Source organism: Rhineura floridana, chromosome 20 (genome assembly GCF_030035675.1).
Source record: "Rhineura floridana isolate rRhiFlo1 chromosome 20, rRhiFlo1.hap2, whole genome shotgun sequence".
NCBI lineage: Eukaryota > Metazoa > Chordata > Lepidosauria > Squamata > Rhineuridae > Rhineura > Rhineura floridana.
Window position 1 is genome coordinate 15,274,187 of NC_084499.1, and position 27,748 is coordinate 15,301,934.

The 27,748-nt window shown below is 48.8% G+C and overlaps 1 protein-coding gene across 4 annotated transcripts in view; it reads right to left on the reverse strand.

The window, feature by feature from the left end:
* Positions 1-11,873, reverse strand: part of MVB12B (multivesicular body subunit 12B) — a 97,943-nt gene extending 86,070 nt beyond the window's left edge. The window contains exons 1-2 of one of the 4 annotated variants that reach the window (XM_061604083.1): positions 11,562-11,873; positions 1,754-1,876 (exon numbers count right to left, since the gene is read on the reverse strand). In XM_061604083.1, coding sequence (XP_061460067.1) covers positions 1,754-1,864 — 111 coding nt within the window. In that variant the 5' untranslated portion in view covers positions 1,865-1,876; positions 11,562-11,873. Of the gene's footprint in view, positions 1-1,753; positions 1,877-10,894; positions 11,213-11,412; positions 11,437-11,561 lie in introns of those variants that run through there. The other 3 variants (XM_061604085.1, XM_061604082.1, XM_061604084.1) reach the window with 3 other exon arrangements.
* Between the last annotated feature and the right edge of the window lie 15,875 nt (positions 11,874-27,748).

Here is a 27,748-nt window from a genome sequence, read left to right on the forward strand (position 1 = left end):
GCCTGGTCTGGAAGCTCCAGTTGCTGCAAAATGCCAGATTGTTCACGGGGACAGACTACCACCAGCATGTAACTCAGGTGCTTAAAAGCTTGCATCGATTACCTGTATGTTACAGGGCCAGGTTTGAGGTTCTTGTATGAATTCACATTCCATCCCATTCCATTTATATCCCACTTTTCCTCAAGAACCTACATGGTTCTCCGCCCTCTCCATTTTTTGTCCTCACAACAACCCTGTGAGGTAGGTTAGGCTGAGAGCCCATGACTGGTCCAAGGTCACCCAGCAAGCTTCAAGGCCAAGTGGATATTTGAACCTTGGGCTCCCAGGACCGAGTGCAACACTCCAACCATTGCACCACACTGGCTTGGCAGCAATTTGAGTGCAGGCCATCTTAAGGACCACCGGATCCTTTATATCCCGGCCCAATCACTGAGCTCTTTGGGAGAGCCTCCGTTAGCGACTCCCTCCCGCATGACACAGATGCGTGGCTTGTAACTGCTAGGCGCCGTGCATTAATCGTTGTGGGCCCAAGGTGAGATGAGACAGGTGCCCTCCTTGCCGAATTTCAGACGCATGTCAAAACACTTTCTTCTTCCAGCAGCCATTTTAAGACAGTGATCAGTTGGTTTTTTTTTTTATAAATAGTTTTATTCTCTGGGTGGTTTATTTTTAGGTGCACAGCTGAAAATGCTAACTATTAAACAGCGTAGAAATGCCTCAAATAAGGAATGCACATAAACAGCAGTACCGGTTGCAACAGCAACCGGAGGGAAATCTTCGAGAGAATGTGCTCTTGCAGAGCGAGCGGTGCTTGTAACAGGTACACAGGTCAGCAGGCAAAAAGCCAACCTGCCTATCACTACCTAGGCAAGACTTGCTGTAAGAGCCAACAGGAAAATATTTAACCCAGACAGACAGTGGTAAGAGAGACCCAACACAGAGCAGCCTGCTTTCTGGTGTGTATTAAAGGAGTCGCCGGGGCTGTGCATTCCTCCATGAGCATTTGAAAACATCCCTTTGGCCCAGGATCAAATGCAGCCCTCCTGGCCTCTTTATCTGGGAACTCTCCGCAGGCCACCACCCGCCTCCCTGGCCTTTGCTCTGCACCCCAACGGTTTCTGCCTGGCTGGAATGAGTCCTCGAACACCGATCATAACTCTTGCTTGTCCGGATGGAGGATGGAGAGGGGTGGGTGGGTGCGTACGGGTACACGCTAGCCTACTGAACAAAAGGAAAAGGTACATGCGTTGCTCCACCCGCCATGTGGCCCCCAGGAGGTTTCCCAGAAGGGAATGTGGCCCCCGGAGCCAAAAAAGGCTCCCCACCTCTGCTCTGGTCCTCAGGGGATCACAAAAAGACAAGAGCGATGCACAGCGAAGTCTCAGCTTCCAGAGAACGACTCTTAAGCGTGACATGAGGTGCGCAAGTAAGGAGCGTCTACAGCAACCACGCGAGACAAGTTGTCAGGTGAGCTGTTTATTTATTTATTTATTCGACTTATTAGTCGCTTATCTGGCTGAATTGTCAGCCACTCTAAGCGACGTACAAAGCAGAACATGCAAACATCTGTTGGATTCCGTGCGCTACATTACAAGGAAACCAAACTAATCTACACCCACACAGTCCTCATTTTGTGCCAGGAAAAACTCCGCACCCTACAAATCATGCAAAATTGTAAAGACACTTTCCCCCCACCCCACCCCTTTCCTTCGTAAAGACAAGACAAGGCCTGCAAGGCTTTTCGTTTACTTACAACGTCGTAATTCGTAGGCGCTCGGTTCCGGGAGGCAACGACCCCGACGCCGGTGATTGGGTCCATTGACACCTCCGGCAACGCATCGGCAAGCTCTCGAACCTCAGGCATCGTGGACTGATCCTGGAAGAGTGAAGAGGATTTAGAGGAATGGCAAGGTCAACAGGCAAAGAGCCAACAGATGGGCCTATCACTGCATAGCGAGAGGCTGCCAAAAGAAACACTTCAGCCAGGCGCGCCTACGCAAAGAGGCCTTTGCTGCTGATAAGCCTCACTCAGATTGACTCCCTTTTCGGCCTGGCATGCAATTTGGCCCAGATAAGGATTATTGCCTCAAGAACATTTCACCTGGAAGGGCTTCCATCCAAGAAAAGTTAACAGACACCCAAGGGTGATGGCCTGCGGCTGCAATCCAAAGCATTTCTACTGAGAAGTAAGCTCCGTTGGGTTCAATGGGACTTACTCCCAGGTAAATGCATACTGGATTGCAGGACAGTGTTCTCCAAACTTGGGTCCCCAGAAGTTGTTTGGACAACATCTCCCATCATCCTTGACCATAGGGCTAAGCCGGCTAGAGGACGATGAGAATTGTAGTTCAACCACATCTGGGTTGAGCCAGGCCCCAGAATAAGTGAAGGACAGCGGGCAAAGCATCCCACAAGAGTGTGCAGAACTACTCCAAGGTGAAGGACCTCAGGCCCAGAGGTGAAACACAGCCCTTCAAGTCTCCCTATCAGCCTTTCCCAACTAGTGGGCCACCAGTTGTTGTTGGACCACAATTCCCATCTTTCCTGACCATTGGCAATGCTGGCTGAGGCTCATGGGAGTTGTGGTCCAACAACATCTGGTGGCCTACTAGTTGGGAAAGGCTGCCCTATACAGTCCTCAGGACTCCTCCCAGGCCAGACCCCCTCCTAGGCCACACCCTCTCCTCAAGTGCTTTTGCCTGTCCTTGAATTGCGATAATGCCTTTTCCTCCCGAGATGGAGAAACCTCCGCCTTGTGCCTGACTGTTGGAACAGCCAACAGTAAAATTTACATGCAAGGCTCCACCCACTTCTGCCTCTGGCGCCGCGCATCACTGGCATGTGGACCCCAGAAGGTTGCCAAGGAGGGAATGCGGCCCTGAGACTGAAAAAAAAGTTCCCCACCGGTGATCTTCAGAGTTCGACCCATCCACTGCCGCGCATCTAGGGGCAAAGGACGTTAGGACATTAAAGATCAGACAGGGACCCTTTCCCAGAAATTCAAGAGGGCTCCTCCTCTTTTAAAAAAAAATATGCATTTTTAAAATGCATTTTAAAAAATGCATTTTTAGGCTACAGAGCAACCGAGTGGGACAGCTGCCATATTTCAGAACAAAAGCACCCGGTCGGCCCAGTGGCCAAGCGGGGGTTCCGGAGTTCCCGAATGTATTTTGGCACAAAGAAGTATGGCTTCCTCTCGCCCACCCCACCCCCCATTAGAAGCTGCCAACTACAACCAATCTATGCGATCTGGACGGGGGAAAAAGAGAGAGAGAAACCTTTGTCAGCTCGGGAGCACAAAAGCGTTCTTGTGGGTGAGTGAGCGGCGGGAGGCGGGCAGGAAACCTGCATCAATTCGGACTTTTCTAGCTGGGTGCACAAAGGCCCGTTTTATAAAGAGATCTGATGGAAGAAGGGGCGGGAGAAAGACTGAGAAGGAGAGAGGCAGGCCCTTCCAGGTTGCGGCAGGGGGGAGAAGGAAATCGCCCACTGTCTTTGGGAATGGGGGTGCAACTAACTAGCTCCCACACATCCCACTTTCCAGCAGAGGAAATGCTGTATCTATCCCAATTTTGAATTCCCAAGATACATCCGTCACACAATCCGCTTTTCTCTCCTCTTCGGAGCGGTGGAAAGACATAGGCGCCTAATTAATGCTGATAAACGAGGCTCTCGCATGCTAATGAGCCATGGGGCTCCCCCCCTTTACATCGTGCCTTCTCCCTCTTCTTTCTCTCCCTTCCCCCCCAATAAATCTTCTAGTTTCCTGTTCCTTAGAAATTTACATATGCATTACACACAATTTATCCCCTCAAAACACGAGATGAAAAGGGGGGGGGAGACCAATAGTTCAGTGGCAGCGAACACATAGGAAGCCAGGAAGCTCACTTATACCAAGTCGGACAGTTGGTCCCTCCAGCTCAGTACTGTCGGCACTGACTGGCAGCAGTTGTCCAAGGTTTCAGACAGAGGTCTCTCCCAGCTCCACCTGAAGCTTCTGGTCCAAGGAACTTTCAGCCTGCAAAGCTGATGCTCTAGCACTGAGCTACGGGCCTTTCTGGGAACGTAGGAATCTGCCTTACATGGAGTCGCATCGACAGTCCATTGAGCTTAGTATTGTCTGCACTGACTGGCAGCAACTCTCCATGGTTTCAGGCACAGTTCTCTCCTAGTCGTCCCTGGAGATGCCAGGGATTGAACCCAGGATCTTCCGCAAGCAAAACAGATGCTCCACCACTGAGCCACAGCCTATATGTTTGCTCCCAGAAAGAGGACCATGGTCACTTGCTCCTCCTCTAATCCTGCTGTACAGCTGTGAGCTAAGCCATGGTTTAGCTTAGCTCGTTGGCCCTCCAAACAAACCAAGAGCTCTAACCAAGGTTTGCTAGAACCATATTCCATAAGTATGTCCATCAAGAGCTCCAGCAGGATAAGGAATCTCCTGGTTGAAGTCTAGCTCCAAAGGCCAGTTTCAGGGGATGGGGAAGGAGGGCCCATATCAGGAAGCTGCCTTACAGAAGAGTCAGACCATTGGTCCATGTAGGTCAGTACTGTCCACACTGCCCAGCAGCGGCTCTCCAGAGTTTCAAGCAGGAGCTTTCCCCAGAGTAAATTAACGGGCATGACTAACTTAGGTCCATTAATTTCAATGAGTGTACTCAGAGTAGAATTTAGCTCACTATAACCCAACACCACATTAATAAATCAACTGGGACCAGAAAGAAAGGATGAGAAAGGGAAGATGGAAGGATGTAAAAGGACCCGAGAAGAAGGATGAAAGAAATGGTTTGGTTGGGAGATGGAGAAAGACAGAGAAGTAGAAATAAGAAGAAATTACAGGAGAGATTAAAAAATACTTGTAAGAAGCATATTGGAGTGGAACGGGAAAAATATAAAAAGAACAAGCCTTCTCCACTTAAGAGCCTCTGGATCAGTAAATTCCACCTAGAACAGGGAGGCTGAACCACAACACCTCCAGAACAAATCTCTATGCCGTGCCCAAGCAAAGCAGAGCTGCAGAACTCCTTGCCACAAGGAAAAAGCAGTAGCAAAAAATTTTTTTAGCAATTTCCAAAGGTGGGATTCAATAACAGTTGAAATTAATTGCCAAATGATTATTCCAGGCTCTGGAACAGTAGACTAAGAGTAGACCCAATGCAATCAATGAACCTAAGTTAGTCGTGTCCATTATCTTCAATGAGTTTACTCCAAGGAGGAGCAGCATCGGATCTCACCCCCTGCCTCCATTTTTTGACTGACTCTGCCCCACGCTGGTGAGCCTCAGTCATTTTCAGCCATCTCAAAGTGGGCCCGGGAGATAGAAAGTCAAAAATCAGAGAACTATGCAATCCTAAAACGAATGACTCAGAGTCTCAGCAAAAGCAGATTCCCCCCAGGGGCACGGGAAAGAGAAAATGCAAAGAATGAAAATTCAGCCTCACAGAATCCTGACATACACCCCAAACACAAAGAGAAAGGCCTGTTCCATATTACATGACGATTTCCCCCACTGATCCAAGCAAGCTGTTTTGCTGGGTTCCTAACTGCCCATTTAAGGGCATTATTTTTCAGCTTGCAGGATGCACCCAACTCAGATCTAAAAAGAAGCCGGATATGGATTGGGAGATTTAGATAAATATTGCTCTGAACTTTGCACAGGCCATTGGATTTTGCTATCAGAGGAAGCAGACGACTGAGTCCAGACCATCTCTGCCACCCACACCCCACCTGGGATACTGTTTTGGTTTTGACCATCTTCTGAACCCACGGCTGGATTTTGCATCCACTATGCATCTTCCAGCTAGATGGACTGTTGGTATAAGGTGGCTTCTTGTGTACCTAAAAGAGCTTGGAAGGGCGAAGGAAAGGAGAGATTGAGGCTTGAAAGTGTCAGAAAAAGGAGGAATGCTCTCCTTGCCGGCATGTCTTTGGTGTCCTCTTGCCTTCCCACAAGAAGCAGGAAAAATCAACTTCCTACTGTCAACAAGCTAGTCCTCAAGCCAACGTTTCCAGGTCTAAACTCTAAGACTGGGTAAGACTTAGAAAGAAATGTGACAGGCTTCTGAACGTTACTGGAAGATGACGTACGACTTTAATCCAATTCAAAGCAATATTTAAAAATTCAGGCAGGCTTTTGGGGTGGGTTAGGTTTTTACTGTTATGGTTTTAAATTTTAACGTTTTAATGTATTGTTTTTTTATCTTGTACGTCGCCCAGAGTGGCTGGACAACCAGCCAGATGGGCGACTAATAAATTTAATAAATAAATAAATAAATAAATAAAAATAAAAAGTGGCAACTGGCCTACAGAAGCACCCTGCGTCCAACAGCAGAGGTCAAACACAGCCATCAGGACCAGTAGCCATTAATAGCCTTACCCTCCATGCCACATGGAGCATTTAGATCTGATTCATTGCTACATATATATTCCCAGCTAGTCTTTTGGTGCCAGACAAGAACTGTCTGGGGAAGCCGGGGGGGGGGGGGAGGTTGTAGAGGACGGGCCATAATTCAGTGGTAGAGCACCTGCTTTGCATGCAAGAGGTTCCAGGGTCAATCCCCTGGCATCCGCAGGCAAGACTGGGACAGGCTCCCTGCCTGAAATCCCAGAGAGCTGCTGCCAGCCAGTGCATACAATACCAAGTTATATGGACCATTATGCCTGCTATCACTGCTGAGGACACAGGAGGGAAGGGCTATCGCTCAGTGGTAGAACCTCTGCTTTACAGACAGAAGGTCCCAGGTCCATTGTGTTGCATGCACCATTGCATGGTATCACAAGACAGCGTCTTCTCCGTGGTAGCACCCCAGATGTGGAACTCCCACCCCTTGGAGGGATCTGTGCCCCCTTATTCATTTATATTCTTACATTTATATCATATTTCTTTCATCAAGGAACCCAAGGTGGAATACATGTGGTTTGCAGGTGGTCTCCCATCCAGGCACTGACCAGATTCAGACCTGCTTACTGGGAGAGGCTCACTGCCTGAAATCCCAGAGAGCTGCTATACTGAGCTAGATGGACCAATCATCAAACTCAAGATCCAGCAGCTTCCTATAGTCACCTGCGGTGTGTAAGGATTACCTCCAGATGACCAGGCAGAGAAGGTTTCCAAAACAACTCACAGGTTTCTTTCTAATGGTTCCTTTCCTTTTACGTCACAAGCAGCCACAAAAGGTAGGTGGGCCAATACAAACTTGTACGGACTATGAACTTCTGCGGATGTGTATACTTCTGGGCCCAATTCAAAGTGCTGATTTTGACCTATAAAGCACTTTACTGCTTAGCACCCCAATGTCTTCTGGAACTCCTCTCCCAATATGAACCTACCCAGACCCTTAGTTCTTCTTCTGAGATCCTTCTCCAGGTTCCCCCATTGAGGGAGTCACAGAGGTTGATGACACAGGAGAGGGCCTTTTCAGTTGTGGCTTCCCATCAGTGGAATGCGCTCCCCAGTAAGGTCCGTCTGGCACCTTCATCAACACATTTTCGGTGCCAGGTAAAGACTCGTATTTTCCCTCAGGCATCTGACAGACTGAGATGATGTTTGTATTAGGGTGCTACGAAAGCTTTCTGTGGCTGTATGGAGGTCGCGGTTGTATTATTAATTGTTAATTATTAATTGTTAATTATGGGATTTATTAGTCATGTGTTACCTGAAGGTCTCCAAGCAACTTGCAATGCTGTTAAAAACAAAAGTAAATATAGCGTACCTTTTATTATTATTATTATTATTATTATTATTATTAAGGTATGGTATGTTTTGTTTGTGTTGCAAGTTGCTTGGCTGCAACTTTGCAACACTGCTGAAAACAAAAGTAAATATACCATACATCACCATCACCACCAACACCAGGTATGTTTACCATTTTCATTGTTGAGACCTTCAGGTAACAAGTGACTAATAAATCCAATGAATAAAAAATATACAAGACAGGTTTAACGGTACATTATTTTGAAATTGTTTTTAATATTGAGTTTTAAACCTTTGTAACGCACCCTGGGACCTGCTGGTGGAAGGCAGGTAATAAACATCATTGTCAGTGGTTCTCCAGGATTTGAGACAGGGGAAATCTGCAGCCCTCCCTAAAGGTGCCAGGGATCAAACCTGGGACCTTCAAATGAATTATTGTCCTTCACCGAAAATATAAGGTAAGACTCATGATTCTGAATAGGAGATGCCAGGACTGAACTGTTGACCTGGTGCACACAAACCAGAGACTCTACCACAGAGCTGTGACCCTTCTCCAATCAGGAGACCCTGGTTCCATCTAGGGCTGCAAACACACTAGTCACCTGCAGCAAAGCATTTCCATTGGCCACGCCTGGAGGGGGAATAGGTTGATCTGCCTATCAGTTGCAAAATCTCTTTGAAATGATTTTTTTTTTAAAAAAATGCACTCAAGCTGCTCCCACCAGGTTTTACAGGAAAAAGGGGTGGAGTTTGAGTAGCATCATGTGCCCCCATTTTCAGGAGAGAGAGGCGGAGACGTACTGGAACCAGCAGAACAGTGTGTTTCTACTAGCGATGGGTGAGAAATTTGATTCACTTCGCATCTAAAGCTGAATCTATCAAATTCGAAATTCCGAAACAGTATGAGAACCGAAACCCAGCCATCCTCCAAAATTCGCACTCAGTCAAATTTTGCAATGCAGTTTGCCAACCAAACAGTGTTTACAAAAATGCATCTATTAGGGGAAAGGGTGCACAAACATGAATATATGAGGGGGGAGGGAATACAAAAATGCATTATATGATCAGAAACTGCTTGCCAACATGCACACTAGCTAAAACTGCCTACAAAAATGTGTTTATTAGAAGAAATTTGCTGTCAAAAGCTTCTGGAGAATTTTCATGAAGATTTTTTTAAAAAAAATGAATTGAAAATTGCTGCAGAAATGTGGAGAACTGAATTTAAGATCAAAAAAATGAGAAACAGAGAACTGAAACGGACAGACCTTTCCATCCCTAGCCTCTACGCCCTTAGCTCAGCTCCCCAACAGGCATGTTACTCGGTCAATTCCACTCTGAGCTGAAGGAGAGGTGGCAAGGGAAGAAAGAAACCTGATTGTTTCCTTCGCACCCGATACCAGCCTCATTATCAGGGAGGAAGCACGTCACTCGAATGTGGGCAGATGGAAGCGTTAAGCCCTCCATGAAGCTTCCTGTAGCAAAAGGGAAGGAAGTGGACTTGCAGGCACCTCAAACACTTACTCTGAAGATGCTCCCCAAATAAGTCAATAACATAACCAATGATATAGCAGGGGTTTGTTTTTTCCTCATGATGTTTGCATCAGGAAGGAAATCTTCCTGCAACTACACAAAAGCCCACCAGATGCAATGGGCAATAGCCTGCAAAGAAACACAAAACTGACAGGGAGCCTGTTCTGGGTGGTCCGAGCGCACAGCATGATCCACGTTGCATTACAAAACTGGCATGGTCCTTATCGTTCTGAGGAGAGATACCTAACAGGACTTTCCCCCCTCATAATGAAACCACATTGGATGCAGCACACCTTCCATGCAACCTGGATGACACACCGCTACCTCCTTTATCATTTTTTTAAAAGTTAAAAATTGAGCTTCTTAAGCATCCCAGCACACAAATCTCTGAGCCACAGGAAGCAGCCATCCTCTGAGATAGGTCACACAGAATCAAAGAATTGTAGACTTGGAAGGGGCCTAGAAGGTCCTCAAGCCCAACCCCTTGGTCAGTGCAGGAATACATCCAAGTTAAGAAGACCAAAGACACATGTAAAAATTATTTTTGGATTGCTGTGCAAAGAGGTGGCCATTGTAACTCCTTCAGAATCTGTGTAGTGCACAATTTGACCAGCTGTACTGGTTAAGAGTTCAGGCAGGCACATTCTGCACTAACTGAAGCCCCCCCCCAGTAGACTCCAAGGGCAGCCCCACATACAGCATATCACAGTAATCCAACTGGGAAGTGACCAGGCCCTGAGTCACTCTGGACAGAGTAATCCTGTCCAGAAACAGACAAAGCTGGGCCCAAAAAGCCTCTGAGTCCACCTGGCCCTCTAGTGACAATGCTGGGTCAAGGAGCACCCCCAAGCTGGCATATTCAACCCCCAGCATGCCCAGTGGAGAAAAGAAAGACGCCAGGTTGAAGGGCTGGGATGGCGCTGCCAATCAAAGTAGACAGCCACAGGCAAGATACACAAATTCAGTATATGGTGGCTTCATCTGTCCAACAAACAAGGAGGTGGCTGATAGACAGAGGGTAATAAATACATGGTCAACACTTTATGCGCTAAATTAAATATCACAGCATGTGCCTTGCTGGACTTTTGTCACTGATTGGTTGGGATATATTGATTGGTTGGGATACACACAATTTTTCTTGAATCAGAATATAGGGAGGGGAAGAGATATTTAGACAGAGACAAAGCCAGGCCATTGTTATGAATCCTTGCCAGGAAATCACTTTTTTGAAGGGGGGAAAAAACAAGGCCTGTTCCCAGCCTCCCAATGGAGTTGAAACAAGGGAAAGCCAGTCCACACAATGAAAGGAAGCAGCTGAGAGATGCTCCCACCCTCACTAATACCCCAGCGCAGCTTTTTGTTTTGTTGTGGTTTTGAGCGGCCCCAACCCTAGTCTGGCCAGGCCGGACAATAGGGACATCAGTTCCCCTAAGGCGAGGGTCACACACACTCTACCACAACCCCCTTCCCAGTAAGGGCGGCGGGGGGACGAGGAGATCACAAAGCCAGGGGAAGTTTGGGGGAAAGGAAGCCATGCAAAGCCCGACCCCCTTCAAAAAAAAAAAGAGAGGATGAGGAGAGAAGTGGGGAAAGGAAAAGGCGTAGGGCCTAGTCCGGGGAGGGGATGGAAGCCAGGCCTGGCCCCAAAGGCTCCTGGGGGAGACACTTAACTGTTGCCCGGGGCGCTGGCGGCGGCTGATCCCGGCTCCCCCGTTTCAAGCAGAAGCAGCTTCTCATTGGGGAGCGGAGCGGAGGCAGCAGGAGGAGGAGGAGGAGGAGAGCCAAGCGGGGAGAAGAGGCGGCCTCTCAGGGCCCGCGGGCGGCGGCGATCCTTACCCGGTGGGGCCGCGCCCGCTAGACCGAGCGCCCCCTCCGCCACCGCCCCGCAGCCCAGCGCCCCGCGCGCAGGAGCCCCTCAGGAGCCAAGGCCGCCGGCAGGGGCCATGGGGCGAGGACGGCGGAAGGCGGCCGAGTCGAGCCTGACGCCGCCTCCGAGGCGCTCCAACGAGGAGGAGGAGAAGGAGGCGCCGCGGCGCGAGCACAGAGCCCCCTGCCTCCCGGAGCCCGCACTGCCGCTCGGCTCGCCTCCCTCTCGCCGCCGACCGGCCCGAGGCGAAGGAATGGGCGCGCCTGCCCCCGCCCCGGCCATGCCCCTTGCGCCTAAGGCCAGGGGGCCCTTGGAGACTTACGCTCGACGCGCCCAGGGCGCACGCCCGGCCCGCCCGAAAAAGGGCCTCTTCGGTCGCCCGAACCAGCCCGCCCCCCACCTGTCCAGGGCCTCTCACAGAGATGGGGATAGAAAAAATAACACCATCATCCTCTTCGGCCCCTGACTTACCTGGGGACGCTCCCGCTAGGGCAAGGCACCCCCTTAACCGGAGGCTTCCAGCGCGCGCGCCCGCGCCCGCGGTTGAAGCCTCAGCGTCTCCTGGTGGGGAGGAAGAAGAGCTTCAGGATTGCACCTGGGGAGCTGGAGAATCTTCCTCTCCCCCGGCAGCCCTGGGCAACGTGGGCTCCAGAGCGCAGGCAGCTTCCCAGCGCGGGAGGCAGGTACGGTTCGGAACACCAGGTGCAGGGGATCCCGGGTGGGAAGAGTTGCGATTGCGCTCAGGTCCCGTTTGCGGGCTTCCCACTGGGGCGTCTGGTTGGCCGCCGTGAGAACCGGAGGCTGCACTAGATGGGCCTTTGACCTTTTTCACAGGTGCCGCACGCTGGGTTCACATCTACGTCTAGCTGTCCACCAGAACCTAAAGGGCTTGTTTCTGGTCAGTGACCTCCATTTCTGACCCACAGTAGCGCCTGTGTAAAATTTGATTTTTTAAAAAAATCCCCCCTCCTCCCAGTGTGAATCCCTTGACGTTTGCTTATACTGAATGGCATCTGCCATTTTTTGCCTGGTTTGGAGAGAGCCTTTGGGATCTCCTTGCAGCCCATTTTATCTATGTAGAGCGTTTGTGCCCTGCTCTTCAGCTAAGAAGGGCTCCCAGAGTGGCTGGTGTGCAATCAAGTAAAACGGGACAGGCAGTGCCCTCAGGCTTGTAATCCAAAAGATGCAACACAAAAGGAAAAAGGAGCAGGGAGGGAAGAGAAAGAAATGCATCAGGCACCAATTTTTTAAAGTTAAGAACTATGGCATCAGGGGTGCAGTCAGCCAGGATCTCAGGGGGTCTTAGATCCCTTGCTTTCTTAGGAGCCAGGTCCCATCAGGGTCCCTATGTCTCCAGCATCCTTGCCGCACTGCAGACTAGGATGCCTCTCGCTAGGTGGGTGAAGAGCCTTTTTAATGGTGTTGCGCTGGTGGTGATGGACCCACCTCCCCTTGCAAAGTTGCCTTCGTTGTGATCTTCTTGGCCTCAGGTGAAGCAAGCCCTGTTTGCCAGGACTTGCTGGTAATGTTAATTGGCTGTAATAACTGATTTCATCGGGAACTGAGCCACAGTTGTTCACCTGCTCTTTTGGGAGGGGGTGTTTAGTGGCCTGCTAAGGCAAAAAGGTGGGATGCAAATCTTCTCAATACCTAAACAGTTAACTACAGACATTAATAGATATATATATCTTACTTACTTGTTATCCTTATCTGTGCCCTCTGGAAAATACTCAAATGACAGGGCAACTCCCCTCAATTTGGAATTTCCCTTTCCCCTGTCCCCACCCACTTTTGTGTGTGGAAAATAACTTTTTTTATTTCATTTATGGAACTTTTTGACTGTCCTAGTCTGGGTGACATTATTGGGAGCACAACATGTGCAGAATGCCTTCCACTCTCCTCTGCAAACCAGTGTAACCCTCCATTCCTGACTTCCTGTTCGACTTACCTTGCAATAAAGCAGCAGGGAGCTCTCACTCACTGGATGCCTCTCTGTAAGGCCTTCTTATGTACCAGCTGTCTTGAATACTGCAACAACAACAGCTCCGGGGATCCTGGGAAATGTTACTTTCCCAGGGCACCTGACTCCTTTGTGTAGGTGGCAAGCTTCTCACAAATGCCATCAAGCAATTGTGGGGGGCTTTTGGCCCTCCAGATGTTGCTGAACTACAACTCCCATCAGTCTCGGCAAGCATGGCCTAATGGCCAAGGATGATGGCAATTGTAGTTCAGCAACTTCTGGAGAGCAAAAAAGTCCCCCACACCTGGTCTACAGACTCAGAGTCATTGGTATGCTCCTGAGTCAGAGGTCTGCTCTTTAGTAGGCATTCCCTGATGTTCCTTCACTGCCAGCAGCTGCTGTTAAGGTGTAGTTTAGGAGGCCAGAGTCTCTACAGCCTCCAACTTGAACCTTCCAGTTGCTGGAAACAACTCAGGCTCCTGGTTCCTAGTTTCCCCTCCTTGCTGAACATCCTGTGACGTTAACCTTGGTTTTTTCTGACTTTTAGAATGTAAGAAGAGCCTATTGGATCAGGCCAATGGCCTACCTAGTCCAGCATCCTGTTCTCACCAGGGCTGTGGAGTCAAGAGTCGTGGAGTCAATAGAAATGTACTGACTCCAACTCCGTCTTCAAAATAAAAGTAATATTTTAATGTTAATATTAATATTAATATTAATTTGTTAATATTAATACATTAATACATTAATGTTAATATTAATACATTAATATACACTTGCCATTTATGAAGGATTTGGAGTTGGACAGTAGAAAAATAGAGGAGTCGGAGTCGAAAGTTGGCAGTACCGACTCCACAGCCCTGGTTCTCACAGGGGCCCATGGGAAGCCCACAAGCAGGACCTGAGTGCAACCATACTTTCCCCTCCTGCGGTTTCCAGCAACTGGAATTCAGAAGCATCCTTCCTCCAATAGTGGAGGTAGAACAGCCATTGACAGTGGAGGCAGAGCGTGGCCATCATGGCTAGTAGCCACTGATAGCCATATCCTCCATGAGTTTGTCTAATCCTCTGTCAAAGCCATCCAGGTTGGTGACCTTCATTGCCTCCTGTGGGAGCAGATTCCATAACTTAACTATGCGCTGCGTGAAGAAGCCCTTTCTTTTTTCCTGTCCTGAACCTTCCAACATTCGGCTTCGTTGGATGTCCGCAAGTTCTAGCGTTATGACAGAGGGAGGACAATGTTCCTCCGTCCACTTTCTCCATGCCACGCATAACTATGTGCGCTTTTATCATCTCACCTCTTCCTTGCCTTTTCTCTAAACTAAAAAGCCTCCAATGTGGCAACCTTTCCTCATAGAGGAGTTTCCTGGTCTTGGACCAATGCTCTGTGTTTGTTGAGGCAACGCTGCGCCTCGAACTCCCCTCTCTCGTGTGTAAGTGTTTTAGTTAAAAGGCTTTACACTCTGTGGAATGAGATCCTAACCCTGAGGCATGATAAAGCCTCTAATTCAGGGGAAGGGATCCGGTGGGCAGTCTGGATCCAGAAGTCTCACGCTCCCTGCAAAGGTGTCCCCTCTCCCCCGGTTGCAGCCTGGCTTGAGTTCAAAAGGGGTTGCAAAGCTAGATGCTGAAGAGTTCCTAGATCCAGGGATGAGATGACTGGCGTGTTGTGGATGGGATTGTGTTCTTCCTGGAGGAACAGGTGCCTAGTTTAGGGGTGCCCCTGGGACCATCTCTGTCACTGGAAGCCATCGTGACGAGGAGCACCTTTTACCGCTTTTGGCTGGAACCCTAACTGTGACTGAACATGGGAAACCTAGACCTTGTGACCCATGATCGCGGTTAACATGCCCTGTGTGGGGCTACCCTTAGGCTTGGTCCAGAAGATGCACCTGGTACCAAATGAGACAACTAGGCTACCGACTGGAGCCCACGCCGAGTGCTGAAGGAACTGCACTAGTTGCCAATGAGTTACTGAGCCAGTTTAAGGTTTTGCTAAGAGCCTTGAACAATTTGGGACCCGGTTATCTAAGAGGACGCCTCCTCCCGTAGGAACCAGCCTGCTCACTAAGTTATTACTTATTTTATTTATTATTTGATTTATATCCCGCCCTTCCTCCCAGCAGGAGCCCAGGGTGGCAAACAAAAGCACTAAAAACACATCATAAAAATAGACTTTAAAATACATTAAAACAAGACGTCTTTCAAAACACGTTTTTTAAAAAAGCATTCAAAATATATATATATATTTTAAAAAGGTTAAAAACATTTTTAAAAGGTTTAAAAACATCTTTAAAAGCAATTCCAACACAGACACAGACTGGGACAAGGTCTCTACTTAAAAGGCTTGTTGAAAGAGAAAGGCCTTCAGTAGGCACCCAAAAGATAACACAGATGGTTCCTGTCCAATATTTAAGGAGAGGGAATTCCACAGGGTCAGTGCCACTACACTAAAGTTGTGCAGAATGGACCTCCTGATAAGATGGCATCCTTCTTCAAGGGAGCCCAACCTGGAAGTGGGCTGCAATGGTCATCATGGCCGCAACTGGGCCATAGCCGAGGGGTGGAACATCTGCAAAAGGTCCCGGGTTCAGCCGGAGCCAGGGAACATCTTGGAAATATAGCAGGCACTTTCAAGCCGTTTCCACCGACAGTTTAAAATATCTATATTCATGCAATGCAGATTACTGACTGTTAAACGTCAGCTCCACAGTTCCCTTATTATTTCATTGTTTATTCCAGTAGCATGATGCAATGTTATCGTATTATTATTGAATCATTGTACATCGCCTTGGGGATTTTTTTTTTTTGTAAGTGGCAAGCGGCCCAGAAATCTATAAATAAAAGATTATGAGACAGGTAACATGAACTTCAGCCACAATACAGCTCTGAGCCAGCACGGCAGTTCTTAGGAAAAGGGGAATCTGCCTTGTAACTCAGATCGTTGGTCCTTCTACTTCAGTACTGTCTGCACTGACTGACTGCAGCACTCCAGGGTTGCAGGGAGGGAGGTTTCCCCAGCTGTACCTGGAGAGGCCTGGGATTGACCCTGGGACGTTGCGTACAGCAGATGCCCCACCTGTGAGCTCCAGCTTTTCCTCTGAGTTTGTCATCTGCTTAGCAAACCCAGGATCTAGGCAATGCAAGCTTTGCTCCTGGATCCGGTCTGGATCTCAGAACTGGATATTGCAATTTCAGATATGCAGGGATCTCTCTCCCTCACCCGCCCCCCCCTTTTTGAACGGAGACTAATTTTAAGGCAGCGATGTTGCTTGGCAAGTAGAATATACACCCCATCCATAATAGATGCCCCCAATGCCCCATTAACAAATGCAAGATTTCTCAAACTGAAGGGGAAAAAACTGGCACAAGCTCTGGAGTGTTAATGCTCCCCTGCGGCTGTGCCGTTACTGAGACAGTCTTTAGTGTAATGATATTTTTTATAAACCTCATGTTTCAGTAAGATCCGGCAGCAAGGGGACAGCCATTGCTTTTCCGAGAAAGCATCTAATTGGTACTTAGTAGCCAGAAAACATTGCTACGCATATTGCAAACATATGGCTGTGTGTGCTTGCGGGGTGGGAGGATGGTCTGCAACAAGCTGTCTCTCCTCCATAACCTGCCTTGCCTCATAGGGACTAGCTGCTTTTCATGAGCTTGCAATGGGAAAAAGTACACAAATCTACCAATTTTTGCCTATGGCAGAGGTTTCCAAACTCCACCAGCTTCATTCAGGTGGTCTGTGATGTGTCTGGGAAGAAAGGTCCAACAATCTTAGAAACTGGCAGTCTGCCCGGAAGGTGAGTAAGGGTAGAGACGCACTTACTGTTATGCCAGCTCCAGTGCATCTATTTTCTGAAAATGGGGGCGCACGGTGCTAGTCAAACCCCACCCGTTTCTTACTCTAAAACATGGTCGGATTAGCTTGAGTTGATTTTTTTATCCAGCTTCAGACAGATGTCACACATGATTGGTAGATCAACCCGTTGCCCCTCCAGGTGCATCCAATGGAAATGCTTTGCTGTCGGCTCACACAGAGACAGCGATTAGCCCAACGCTTTGCAGCAGCGGGGAAAGGAGGTGTGTCCAGCCGAGGGCAAGGTTGCTTCAGAACAGAGCAAGAAAAGCCATTCTTTCAGCTTTTGAAGTGACTAGTGTGCCCACAGTCTGATATGGACCAGAAGTGATGGGGAGGGGAGGGGAGGGGGCGGCTAACAAGATGCCCTAATGGGAAGCCTGCAAGCAGGACCTGAGCACTCTCCACTTGCACTTCTCACCAACTGGTAATAGCTGTACTCAGAGTGGACCCATTGAAAATAACCATAACCAGCTTAGATGCCTTAATTTCAGTGGGTCTACTCTGAATATACACACAGCTGGTATAGCACAGTGGGGAGGAGAGCCTGGCTGGGAGCCCAGAGTCTGTGAGTTCAAATCCCCGCTCGTGTCTCCTGGGTGTCAAGGCCCAGCTAAAGATCACCCCACAGTGAGTAGCTCAGGGGTTACGTGCCCTGCCACCTGTGCAGCCGTGGGCAAGCTGCATAGTCCCAAGGAGCCCAGTTGCCCCCCAGGCGCCAGTTGCGGACAAGGAAGTGGCTGGCTTCTGCAGCTGTGGCAAGCTGAGCAGGCCCTAGCCAGTTGGGGAGGACTAGCCTCAGAGGGAGGCAATGGTAAACCCCCTCTGAATACCGCTTACCATGAAAACCCTATTCATGGGGTAGCCATAAGTCGGGATCAGCTTGAAGGCAGCCCATTTCCATTTTTTACTCTGAATAGGCCTTAGTTACACACAACTCATTCTGCCACTGATAGTGGATTCTGAATTAGTACTGGACTGCTGATCAACCTTCTATCAGTCTTGCCCTCAGTTTCTCTGTTACACTGACAAAGACACTAGCAGAAAAAATTAAATCTCAGCTGTTCAGAAATCTGGAAGACAGGAAGTGTGAAAATTACCTTAGTTCTAGTTTAGTCATAATTGGACGTCGGCAAGAGAAATCCCGTCGTTAAAATGTTTTATTGTTGCTCTTTAGTTTGAAGAGCAACAGAGAAACACTTGGACAGATTTTCACCTTCCCTGTGGGATGGCGAATGAAATTAGTGATCCCTTACAGCCAATTAACTGGGGTGTTTTTGGTTTTTCAACAGAGCAACGTGTTCATTTAACTCATCAAAGGAAAAGTCACACTGCCTTGGGAAAGCAAAATGGACAAAAGCAATTGTGAGTTAGGCAGTTGCCAGAATCCAGCAAGTCACATCAGTTGCACAGAACTCCTTTCGTAAGGGGGCAGCCTCTGATTTGAAGGACGCTGGGGATCCTTATTTCAAAGACTTTCAGCTGGAGGTCTCAATGGGAAAATGGGGGTGGAACTTCCATTTCAATTGTGTGGCAGTATCATAACTAGCCAGAAGAGGGAGCCACTGTCCTGTTCTCTATTGCAGTGGGATGTCCCCTGTCCCCTCCTCTTCCATGTTGCTGGCCAGAAGGAGATATTGCAGATTATTTATTATTTGTTATCAGTTGTGCAAGCCCTACTGGGATTTTCCTTAACCTCATCAAGCCTCCAGTGCCGGATGGACTCCACAGTATGAGCAAACTGTCTTTAGAGTCACAATTTGGGTGAATATAAAAATCAGGGGTGTTTGCAATGTGAGCTGGTCTCTTGAACCCAGTATCCTGTTTCCAACAAGGTCAAGCAGATTTTTTTTTTATCTATAACGCTTAGGGATTTGTTTATTTTTGGTTTATTATTTTATGTATTTATTCAATTTCTATCCCGCCCTTCCTCTCAGTAGGAGCCCAGGGTGGTTAAGCTGTTTATAAACTCTTCTAAAAATAAATAAATTGTCCAGGAATCCCACAAACAGCTCTTGCCTCTGGTTGGAGGCCATCAACACCTGGAAGGGTAGAGGTTCCCCGATTCCTGATCTAGCCAAATATTGTCTACTCTCAATGGTTGCAGTGCTCTAAAGTCTCAGGTACTGTCCTTTTCCATCACTGCTTTAACTAGAGATGGAGTAGGGAATCTTGGACCTGGATCCAAATGTGACCCTCTAGGCCCTACATCTGGCCCTGTTGTCCCTCCCCCTGATTGGAGCCACAGGACTCCACACAGCCCTATCAGAGAGTGAACTTGTGACCTTCATCATGCAAAGCATGTGTGCTCTACCCCTGAGCTGCAGGCCTCACTTCCTGGACTCACTCATGCTTCCTGTTTTGGCACATGCGGTGCTACGCAGCCAAGGATGGCATGGTCCCAAACCCATTGTTCGAATGGACATAGAAAGTAACCCTTATGACCCTCCACTTCAGCACCAAGCATTGCAAAGGCAAATAAGTGGGGTGAAGGCCTTCATCAGGAGATGCAGTGTGCACCCAGCTGCTTGAAAGTCCACAAGGAGCAGGACATCATCACTGTCAAGGTCTTTGAAGTAGTGAGGCCGCACATAGGGCTTTACGAAGAGATGGAGGACAGTGAAATACGTCATAAATCCGGTTGTTAAACGTTGCAAAGGCTGATGCAACATCTTTGTGACTCAGCAGACTGTGGTCTGTGGGCCTTTGCCTGAAGTTCTGCCTTCAGGAGTGGACAGCTCTTGGTTCTTTGCTGGACAGCTCTCTGTGGCGAAGCCAGTTCCTGGCCCTGCAGATATTGAGGATTTCACCAAGAGAAAATTAATACGCATAACAACTTCAGACCAAATGAGGAAGCAAGTCTGAGCAAGAGTTAAGAACATAACAAGAGCCTGCTGGATCAGGCCAGTGGCCCATCTAGTCCAGCATCCTGTTCTCACAGTGGCCAACCAGTTAGGCAGACTCCTGTGGATTCCTCAGGTTACCTGGTGCAGCTGGGCTGAAACGCTGCAGTACCACCCTTGGCCAACATGGGGGTGGCACTGCAGCATAGCAGATATCAAGCTAGAAGGTCCCTCTCTCCAAGAGCTAGGAGCCCAGGGTGGAAGGTGCCCGGGGCTTGTTCCTAGGGTTCCTGGTTCAAGACCCCCCCAGTGCCCTACACCGGCCAAGCATGTGGCAGCTGATTATAGAAAAAACAAGTGATGTGCATCTATATGTAAGCCAGGCTTTCAGGTGAAAAAAAGATTACATTTGCGGTGTTAACAGAAGTTCTGTCTGTGCTTTTAGATCTCTTACGGTGGTCATTCGTGCGTGCAAGAAGGAGAACCACCTCTGTTGTTCCACCTCCACTGTCCGGGGCAGTGTGCTGAATACCAGTTGCTGGAAATTGCAGGAGGAGAGAGTGTTCGTGCTCAGGTCCTCTGGTGAGCCCCTATGAGAACAGGACAGAGGCGCATGAAATTAGGCATGATGGGGAGAAAGTGGGCAGAGAAAAGTTTCTCTCTCTCTCTCTCATAACGCCAGAGCTCAGGGACATCCAGTGAAGGTGAATGTTGGAAGATCCAAGACAAACAAAAGAAAGGACTTCTGCACATAAACATATAGTTAAACTATGGGATTTGCTTCCACAAGAGGCAGTGATGGCCACCAAGTAAGATGGCATTAAAAGAGTAGACAACTTCATGGAGGGTAAGGCTGTCAGCGGCTACTAGCCATGATGGCTATGACATCATGGTATGGTTCCGAATACCAGTTTCTGGAAAATGCAGGAGGGGAGAGTGCTCTTGCACACTTTCCGTAGACATCTGGTTGGCCACTGTGAGAACAGGATGCTGGACTAGAGAAGTCAGTGGCCTGATCCAGACAGGTATGACTGGGCCCCTGGGCACCAGTCTACCCCAGGCCCACAGGACTAATAAGCCCACCCGTGCATCCCATCTACCTCTCCCGTCCACATGAATGACGTGTGTGATTCGCGTGCATGCCTGCCCTCAACCAAGATGGCAGCGGGGGCATCAGCCCCTTAGGGAAGCCCCCCCCCCACCATCATGGTTGATGGCAAGATATCACACACAGCACCCATGTCATTCACAGGGACAGGAGAGGTGTGTGGTGTGTGCGTGCAGGCTTGCTGAAGCCCGCTCTGACTATATGAGGGGGTGCCTGGGAGCTCCCTCTGAGCGATTTGCGGCAGGGTTGGGAATCGACAGTGCCACATATTGTGGAACAGAAGTGCTACCCTTCCACTCTGAGGAGGGGCCCTTCAGGGGCCCTCAGCCAGGACCTGACCTGGCTGCCTTCTGGCGCTGGCCCTGTCCAGGAAGACGGATGTTCTTAGGTTCTTATGTCGACAGGAGATTGCCAAATATCAGTTAGCAAATGAGAGCCTTTGAATTATAATAAAGTTATGTATAGGTTTTTTAAAATAAAAAAACAACAACTATGGCATGCAATTAAGGAAGGATGAATCTGTTAATGGTTTCTCTCAGTGCCTGGCATTTCCAGTCTTAATTTCAATTTCCATATCAGTTTGCAATCTTTTTTCCTCCCCAAGTCCTTATGAAGATTTATTAGCATTTTAGGGCAAATGTTTCCTAATATGCACACTTCTGTATGCAATTTCCCCAAATATATCCATTGTTGTAAACATGATTTGGTTGGAGAAGCGTGTCACCGCATTTGGAAGAAGTGTGCATTTCAAAGGAGAACTGCATTTTGGCTTGTGTACTGTTTCGGGAAGTGCAAATCGGGGAGTTTCGCATTCAAATGCAAACCAAATTGAATTTCTCCCTCACCCCAATATAAATTGCAAGATGAAAGGGAGATAAAAGATAAAGGTGTCCCCGCACTTATAGTGTGAGTCGTTTCCGACTCTTAGGTGACGTCTTGCGCTGTTTACTAGGCAGACCGTACATATGGGGTGGGATTGCCAGTTCCTTCCCTGGCCTTTCTTTACCCCCCAGAATATGCCGGGTACTCATTTTACTGACCACGGATGGATGGAAGGCTGAGTGGACCTCGACCCCCTTTACCGGAGATTCGACTTCCTCCTTCCGTTGGAATCAAACTCCGGCCGTGAGCAGAGCTTTGGCTGCATTACCGCTTTACCATTTATGGTATAGTAATGGAGGCAATATTTGGAATAAGAATAGAATAGAGAAGGCTACTTTGTTTTGCAAAATCTCTACCCGCAGCTCCCATTTACAAGAGAGGCCCATCCATTAACTGCTTCTGCTGTTAATTAGAACTTAATTGCCCCCCTTTTTTTGCCATTGTGAGCAAAGGCTTTGAGTCCTCCAGGCTCTTCCCTCACACTGGCTTCACCATCCCCAGTAATCTGGAAAATGTGCCAGCTCTTGCACAACAAAGCCATTGAACAGACCGCCCTCCCAGACTGGCATCTTGATGCTTGGCGACACCACACCAAGATTATTGTTATTTTCAGGTTAACGTCTCAGTTTATTTTTAAAGGCCTCGCTGGCTGAGTTTTCATTCCCTTCACTCCGTCTCTTGGGTCTCTCTGTCCCTCGGGTCCTCCTCTGTGCCTGAGGACTGGAAAGTGGCAAATGTAACGCCAATCTTCAAAAAGGGATCCAGAGGGGATCCCGGAAATTACAGGCCAGTTAGCTTAACTTCTGTCCCTGGAAAACTGGTAGAAAGTATTATTAAAGCTAGATTAACTAAGCACATAGAAGAAGAAGCCTTGCTGAAGCAGAGCCAGCATGGCTTCTGCAAGGGAAAGTCCTGTCTCAGTAACCTATTAGAATTCTTTGAGAGTGTCAACAAGCATATAGATAGAGGTGATCCAGTGGACATAGTGTACTTAGACTTTCAAAAAGCGTTTGACAAGGTACCTCACCAAAGGCTTCTGAGGAAGCTTAGCAGTCATGGAATAAGAGGAGAGGTCCTCTTGTGGATAAGGAATTGGTTAAGAAGCAGAAAGCAGAGAGTAGGAATAAACGGACAGTTCTCCCAACGGAGGGCTGTAGAAAGTGGAGTCCCTCAAGGATCGGTATTGGGACCTGTACTTTTCAACTTGTTCATTAATGACCTAGAATTAGGAGTGAGCAGTGAAGTGGCCAAGTTTGCTGACGACACTAAATTGTTCAGGGTTGTTAAAACAAAAAGGGATTGCGAAGAGCTCCAAAAAGACCTCTCCAAACTGAGTGAATGGGCGGAAAAATGGCAAATGCAATTCAATATAAACAGGTGTAAAATTATGCATATTGGAGCAAACAATCTTAATTTCACATATACGCTCATGGGGTCTGAACTGGCGGTGACCGACCAGGAGAGAGACCTCGGGGTTGTAGTGGACAGCACGATGAAAATGTCGACCCAGTGTGCGGCAGCTGTGAAAAAGGCAAATTCCATGCTAGCAATAATTAGGAAAGGTATTGAAAATAAAACAGCCGATATCATAATGCCGTTGTATAAATCTATGGTGCGGCCGCATTTGGAATACTGTGTACAGTTCTGGTCGCCTCATCTCAAAAAGGATATTCTAGAGTTGGAAAAGGTTCAGAAGAGGGCAACCAGAATGATCAAGGGGATGGAGCGACTCCCTTACGAGGAAAGGTTGCAGCATTTGGGGCTTTTTAGTTTAGAGAAAAGGCGGGTCAGAGGAGACATGATAGAAGTGTATAAAATTATGCATGGCATTGAGAAAGTGGATAGAGAAAAGTTCTTCTCCCTCTCTCATAATACTAGAACTCGTGGACATTCAAAGAAGCTGAATGTTGGAAGATTCAGGACAGACAAAAGGAAGTACTTCTTTACTCAGCGCATAGTTAAACTATGGAATTTGCTCCCACAAGATGCAGTAATGGCCACCAGCTTGGATGGCTTTAAAAGAAGATTAGACAAATTCATGGAGGACAGTGCTATCAATGGCTACTAGCCATGATGGCTGTGCTGTGCCACCCTAGTCAGAGGCAGCATGCTTCTGAAAACCAGTTGCCGGAAGCCTCAGGAGGGGAGAGTGTTCTTGCACTCGGGTCCTGCTTGCGGGCTTCCCCCAGGCACCTGGTTGGCCACTGTGAGAACAGGATGCTGGACTAGATGGGCCACTGGCCTGATCCAGCAGGCTCTTCTTATGTTCTTATGTTCTTATGTCTTCGCTACCTCCTGTTCCTTCCCTCCCCTTTCTTTGAAAACATTTCCGCTGAATAAATTTCACAGAACCCAAACGTAAAACTCGAAATGATCAACATCAAAAAATCCACAATGTGCAGAGCCAATGCCGTTTTCAACATTCGCATGAAAAGACCCAGAACAAAGGCATGCAACTCAATCAGCCCGCGAACCAGCATTTCTTTGGAACTGCAAGTCACAAAGGTGAGAGTCTGGTGTGTGTGTATGTGTGTGTGAGAAGCCACCCCATGGCCCCCGGTGGCTGGACAGTGGCGGGATGCTGCGTCGTAAGGTTACCATCTATCTAGCGCGCGCGGCGTTGGCATTCGCATCTGGCGCCTGGCACTTATTGCAATTATTTATGATTTCCACCAAGATTTAAAAGCTCATCGTCGGCCTTGTAATGCAGTAACTGATTGCACAGCTAATGTAATTAAGGAAAGATTATGATGTCCACGTGGCACGGCAGATGGTGGCATTCATTGCAATCGGCAACGCACAACTGGCAGGCAACTGCACAAGGGCAGCGAGGCGCCGGCAGCTGGAGTGAGCCTTCATCACCATCCATTTGGACGGGGACGGGAGGAGAGGGACGCCCTGCATCTGATGCACGGAAAACTCTCTGTTCCGGACTCCTTGAGCAAGGACAGGAGGGTGGCCCCTGTTGTGCGCTCTTCTAGCTCTGCTGGCCTCTTTAAGACTGCCTGGGGTGGGCAGGGGTGAGGCCTGCATTGTAAGGCTCTGTGCCTTTGTCCGAAGAACACATCCAGACTGGAGAATGCACCATCTTTGTCGGCCAAGGAAGATGCAGATTGCCGGCCCGGCAGTTAAGAACTCAAGCACCAGTGATGCCCTTTGGGACTGGTGGGGCGGAAGGCAGAGAGCCCCTATAGTAGGTGGAGCCAGAGCCAATGGTAGGTGGAGCCAACCCATTCTCATTTTGTCCCCAGTGCTCTTCCCTGCTGAGTTCTACGAAGCCAACACCAGGAATGTAGTCATCCAGGGTGCATGTGTGTGGGGGGTCTTAATCCCCCTACTTTTGGGGGAGCAGGGTCCCTGTGTCTCCAGCATCCTACAAACTAATTGGCATGAAAAGGGAGTGTGTTAGTCCCTGAGAAGAGTCAAGCCCTGCAGCTGGTATTTAAAGGATGCCCCTCTCTTTCCTCAGCTGCAGGGCTTCAGGTCTGGGAATCCAGGACCCCTCACTCTTCAAGCTAGATTCAGGGGGTGATACACGCAACTGACTTGTACTCAGAGTAGATCCACTGGAATGGTTAAGAATGTGAGATGAGCCTGCCGGATCAGGTCAATGGCCCATCTAATCCAACCTTCTGTTCTCACAGGGGTCCACCAGATGCCCCAATGGGAATCCCGCAAGCAGGACCTGAACGCAACAGCACTCTCCTCTCCTGCTGTTTCCAGCAACTGGCATTCAACTGCCTCCGACTGTGGAAGCAGAGCATAGCCATCATTCCTAGTAGCCCCCTGATAGCTATATCCTTCATGGATTTGCAATCCTCTTGTATAGTCATCCAGGTTGGTGGCCATCGATGCCTCCTGGGGAGCAAATCCCTTCGTTCACCTGATAAACCTCGGTTAGTCACATCTGCTCATTTCCATAAGCCTTCTCTGGTTATAACTTGTGACACTGGACGCAATCCGTAGGGGCGGGTAAGCTTTGGCCCTCCGGATGTTGCAAACTACAGCTCCCATCATCTCTTGCCATTGGCCATGCTTGCTGGCAGGGCCGGCACCAGGCATGGCTAGGCGCTTGGGCACCAGCCTGCCCCGGGCCCTTAGCGCCATAGCCCAACACCCCCATACAGATGGCACGGGGCTAATAAGTCGACCTATGTGCCTCACCTACCTCTCAAGTTTTGTGAATGACATAAGCGCAAAGCACGCATGCCTGCCATCAACCAAAATGGCGGTGGGGGCATCAGCCCCTTAGGGAAGCCCCTGCCACCATCTTGGGTGATAACAAGCATGCACACACAGCACTCCCACTGATGGGAGAGGCAGGTGGGACATGCGGGCGGGCTTATTGAAGCCCACGCTGCCTATATTGGGGGGGTGCCTGAAGTCCTCTCTCCACAATTCGTGGCAGGGTTGGGTTGCAGGACCAAATGCTGCTGCAGATCATGGAATGGGAATGCCACCCTTCCACCCTAAGGAGGCAGCTTTCAGAGGGCCCTCGGGGCTGCAGGGGCCCTTGGCCAGGGCCCAACTTGGCCACCCTCCGGCGCTGGCCCTGCTTGCTGGGGCGGATGAGAGTTGTCATTCAGGAAACATCTGGAGGACCAAAGGTTCCCCTCACCTGCCCTAAATCAACAAGCCAGACTTAAAAGGAGCCGGTGTCAGTTCCTTCCACCTCTCGAACTCTCAGGAGCAGAGAGCTCGAATCCATCCCCCTCCGTCAGTCCGGCCACCGCACGTTTGCTTCCCTTTCCTGCTGGAGAGTGCTCAAGTGTTTTTTGCCCGAGGCGACGCGTTTTGGCATCTCTGCAGCGTCTCTTTTCCAGAGCCTCAGGCAGGATACAGAGCACTAAAAGGAACACTCTCTGCTGCGCGGGTGCCGCAGGACATCCATCAGGGAACAGGAGATGCAAAGGATTATGGGAGGAGACTCAGGGATGGCTAAGCGCACCGATGTGGAGTTTCGGCACATTTCACAGACAACTATAAGGACAGTCCAAACCAGCCCTTTTATTTTCCCCTTCAAGAGCCGATTTTAAAGACCTCAGTTTTCACAGACATCCCTGCAGCAGTGCTGGCTTTTGTGGTGTGCGTGTGCCCTCATTGTGAAAATAAGAACATAAGAACATAAGAAGAGCCTGCTGGATCAGGCCAGTGGCCCATCTAGTCCAGCATCCTGTTCTCACAGTGGCCAACCAGGTGCCTGGGGGAAGCCCGCAAGCAGGACCCGAGTGCAAGAACACTCTCCCCTCCTGAGGCTTCCGGCAACTGGTTTTCAGAAGCATGTTGCCTCTGACTAGGATGGCAGAGCACAGCCATCATGGCTAGTAGCCATTGATAGCCCTGTCCTCCATGAATTTGTCTAATCTTCTTTTAAAGCCATCCAAGCTGGTGGCCATTACTGCATCTTGTGGGAGCAAATTCCATAGTTTAACTATGCGCTGAGTAAAGAAGTACTTCCTTTTGTCTGTCCTGAATCTTCCAACATTCAGCTTCTTTGAATGTCCACGAGTTCTAGTATTATGAGAGAGGGAGAAGAACTTTTCTCTATCCACTTTCTCAATGCCATGCATAATTTTATACACTTCTATCATGTCTCCTCTGACCCGCCTTTTCTCTAAACTAAAAAGCCCCAAATGCTGCAACCTTTCCTCGTAAGGGAGTCGCTCCATCCCCTTGATCATTCTGGTTGCCCTCTTCTGAACCTTTTCCAACTCTAGAATATCCTTTTTGAGATGAGGCGACCAGAACTGTACACAGTATTCCAAATGCGGCCGCACCATAGATTTATACAACGGCATTATGATATCGGCTGTTTTATTTTCAATACCTTTCCTAATTATCGCTAGCATGGAATTTGCCTTTTTCACAGCTGCCGCACACTGGGTCAACATTTTCATCGTGCTGTCCACTGCAACCCCGAGGTCTCTCTCCTGGTCGGTCACCGCCAGTTCAGACCCCATGAGCGTATATGTGAAATTAAGATTTTTTGCTCCAATGTTCTCGTATCAAGGG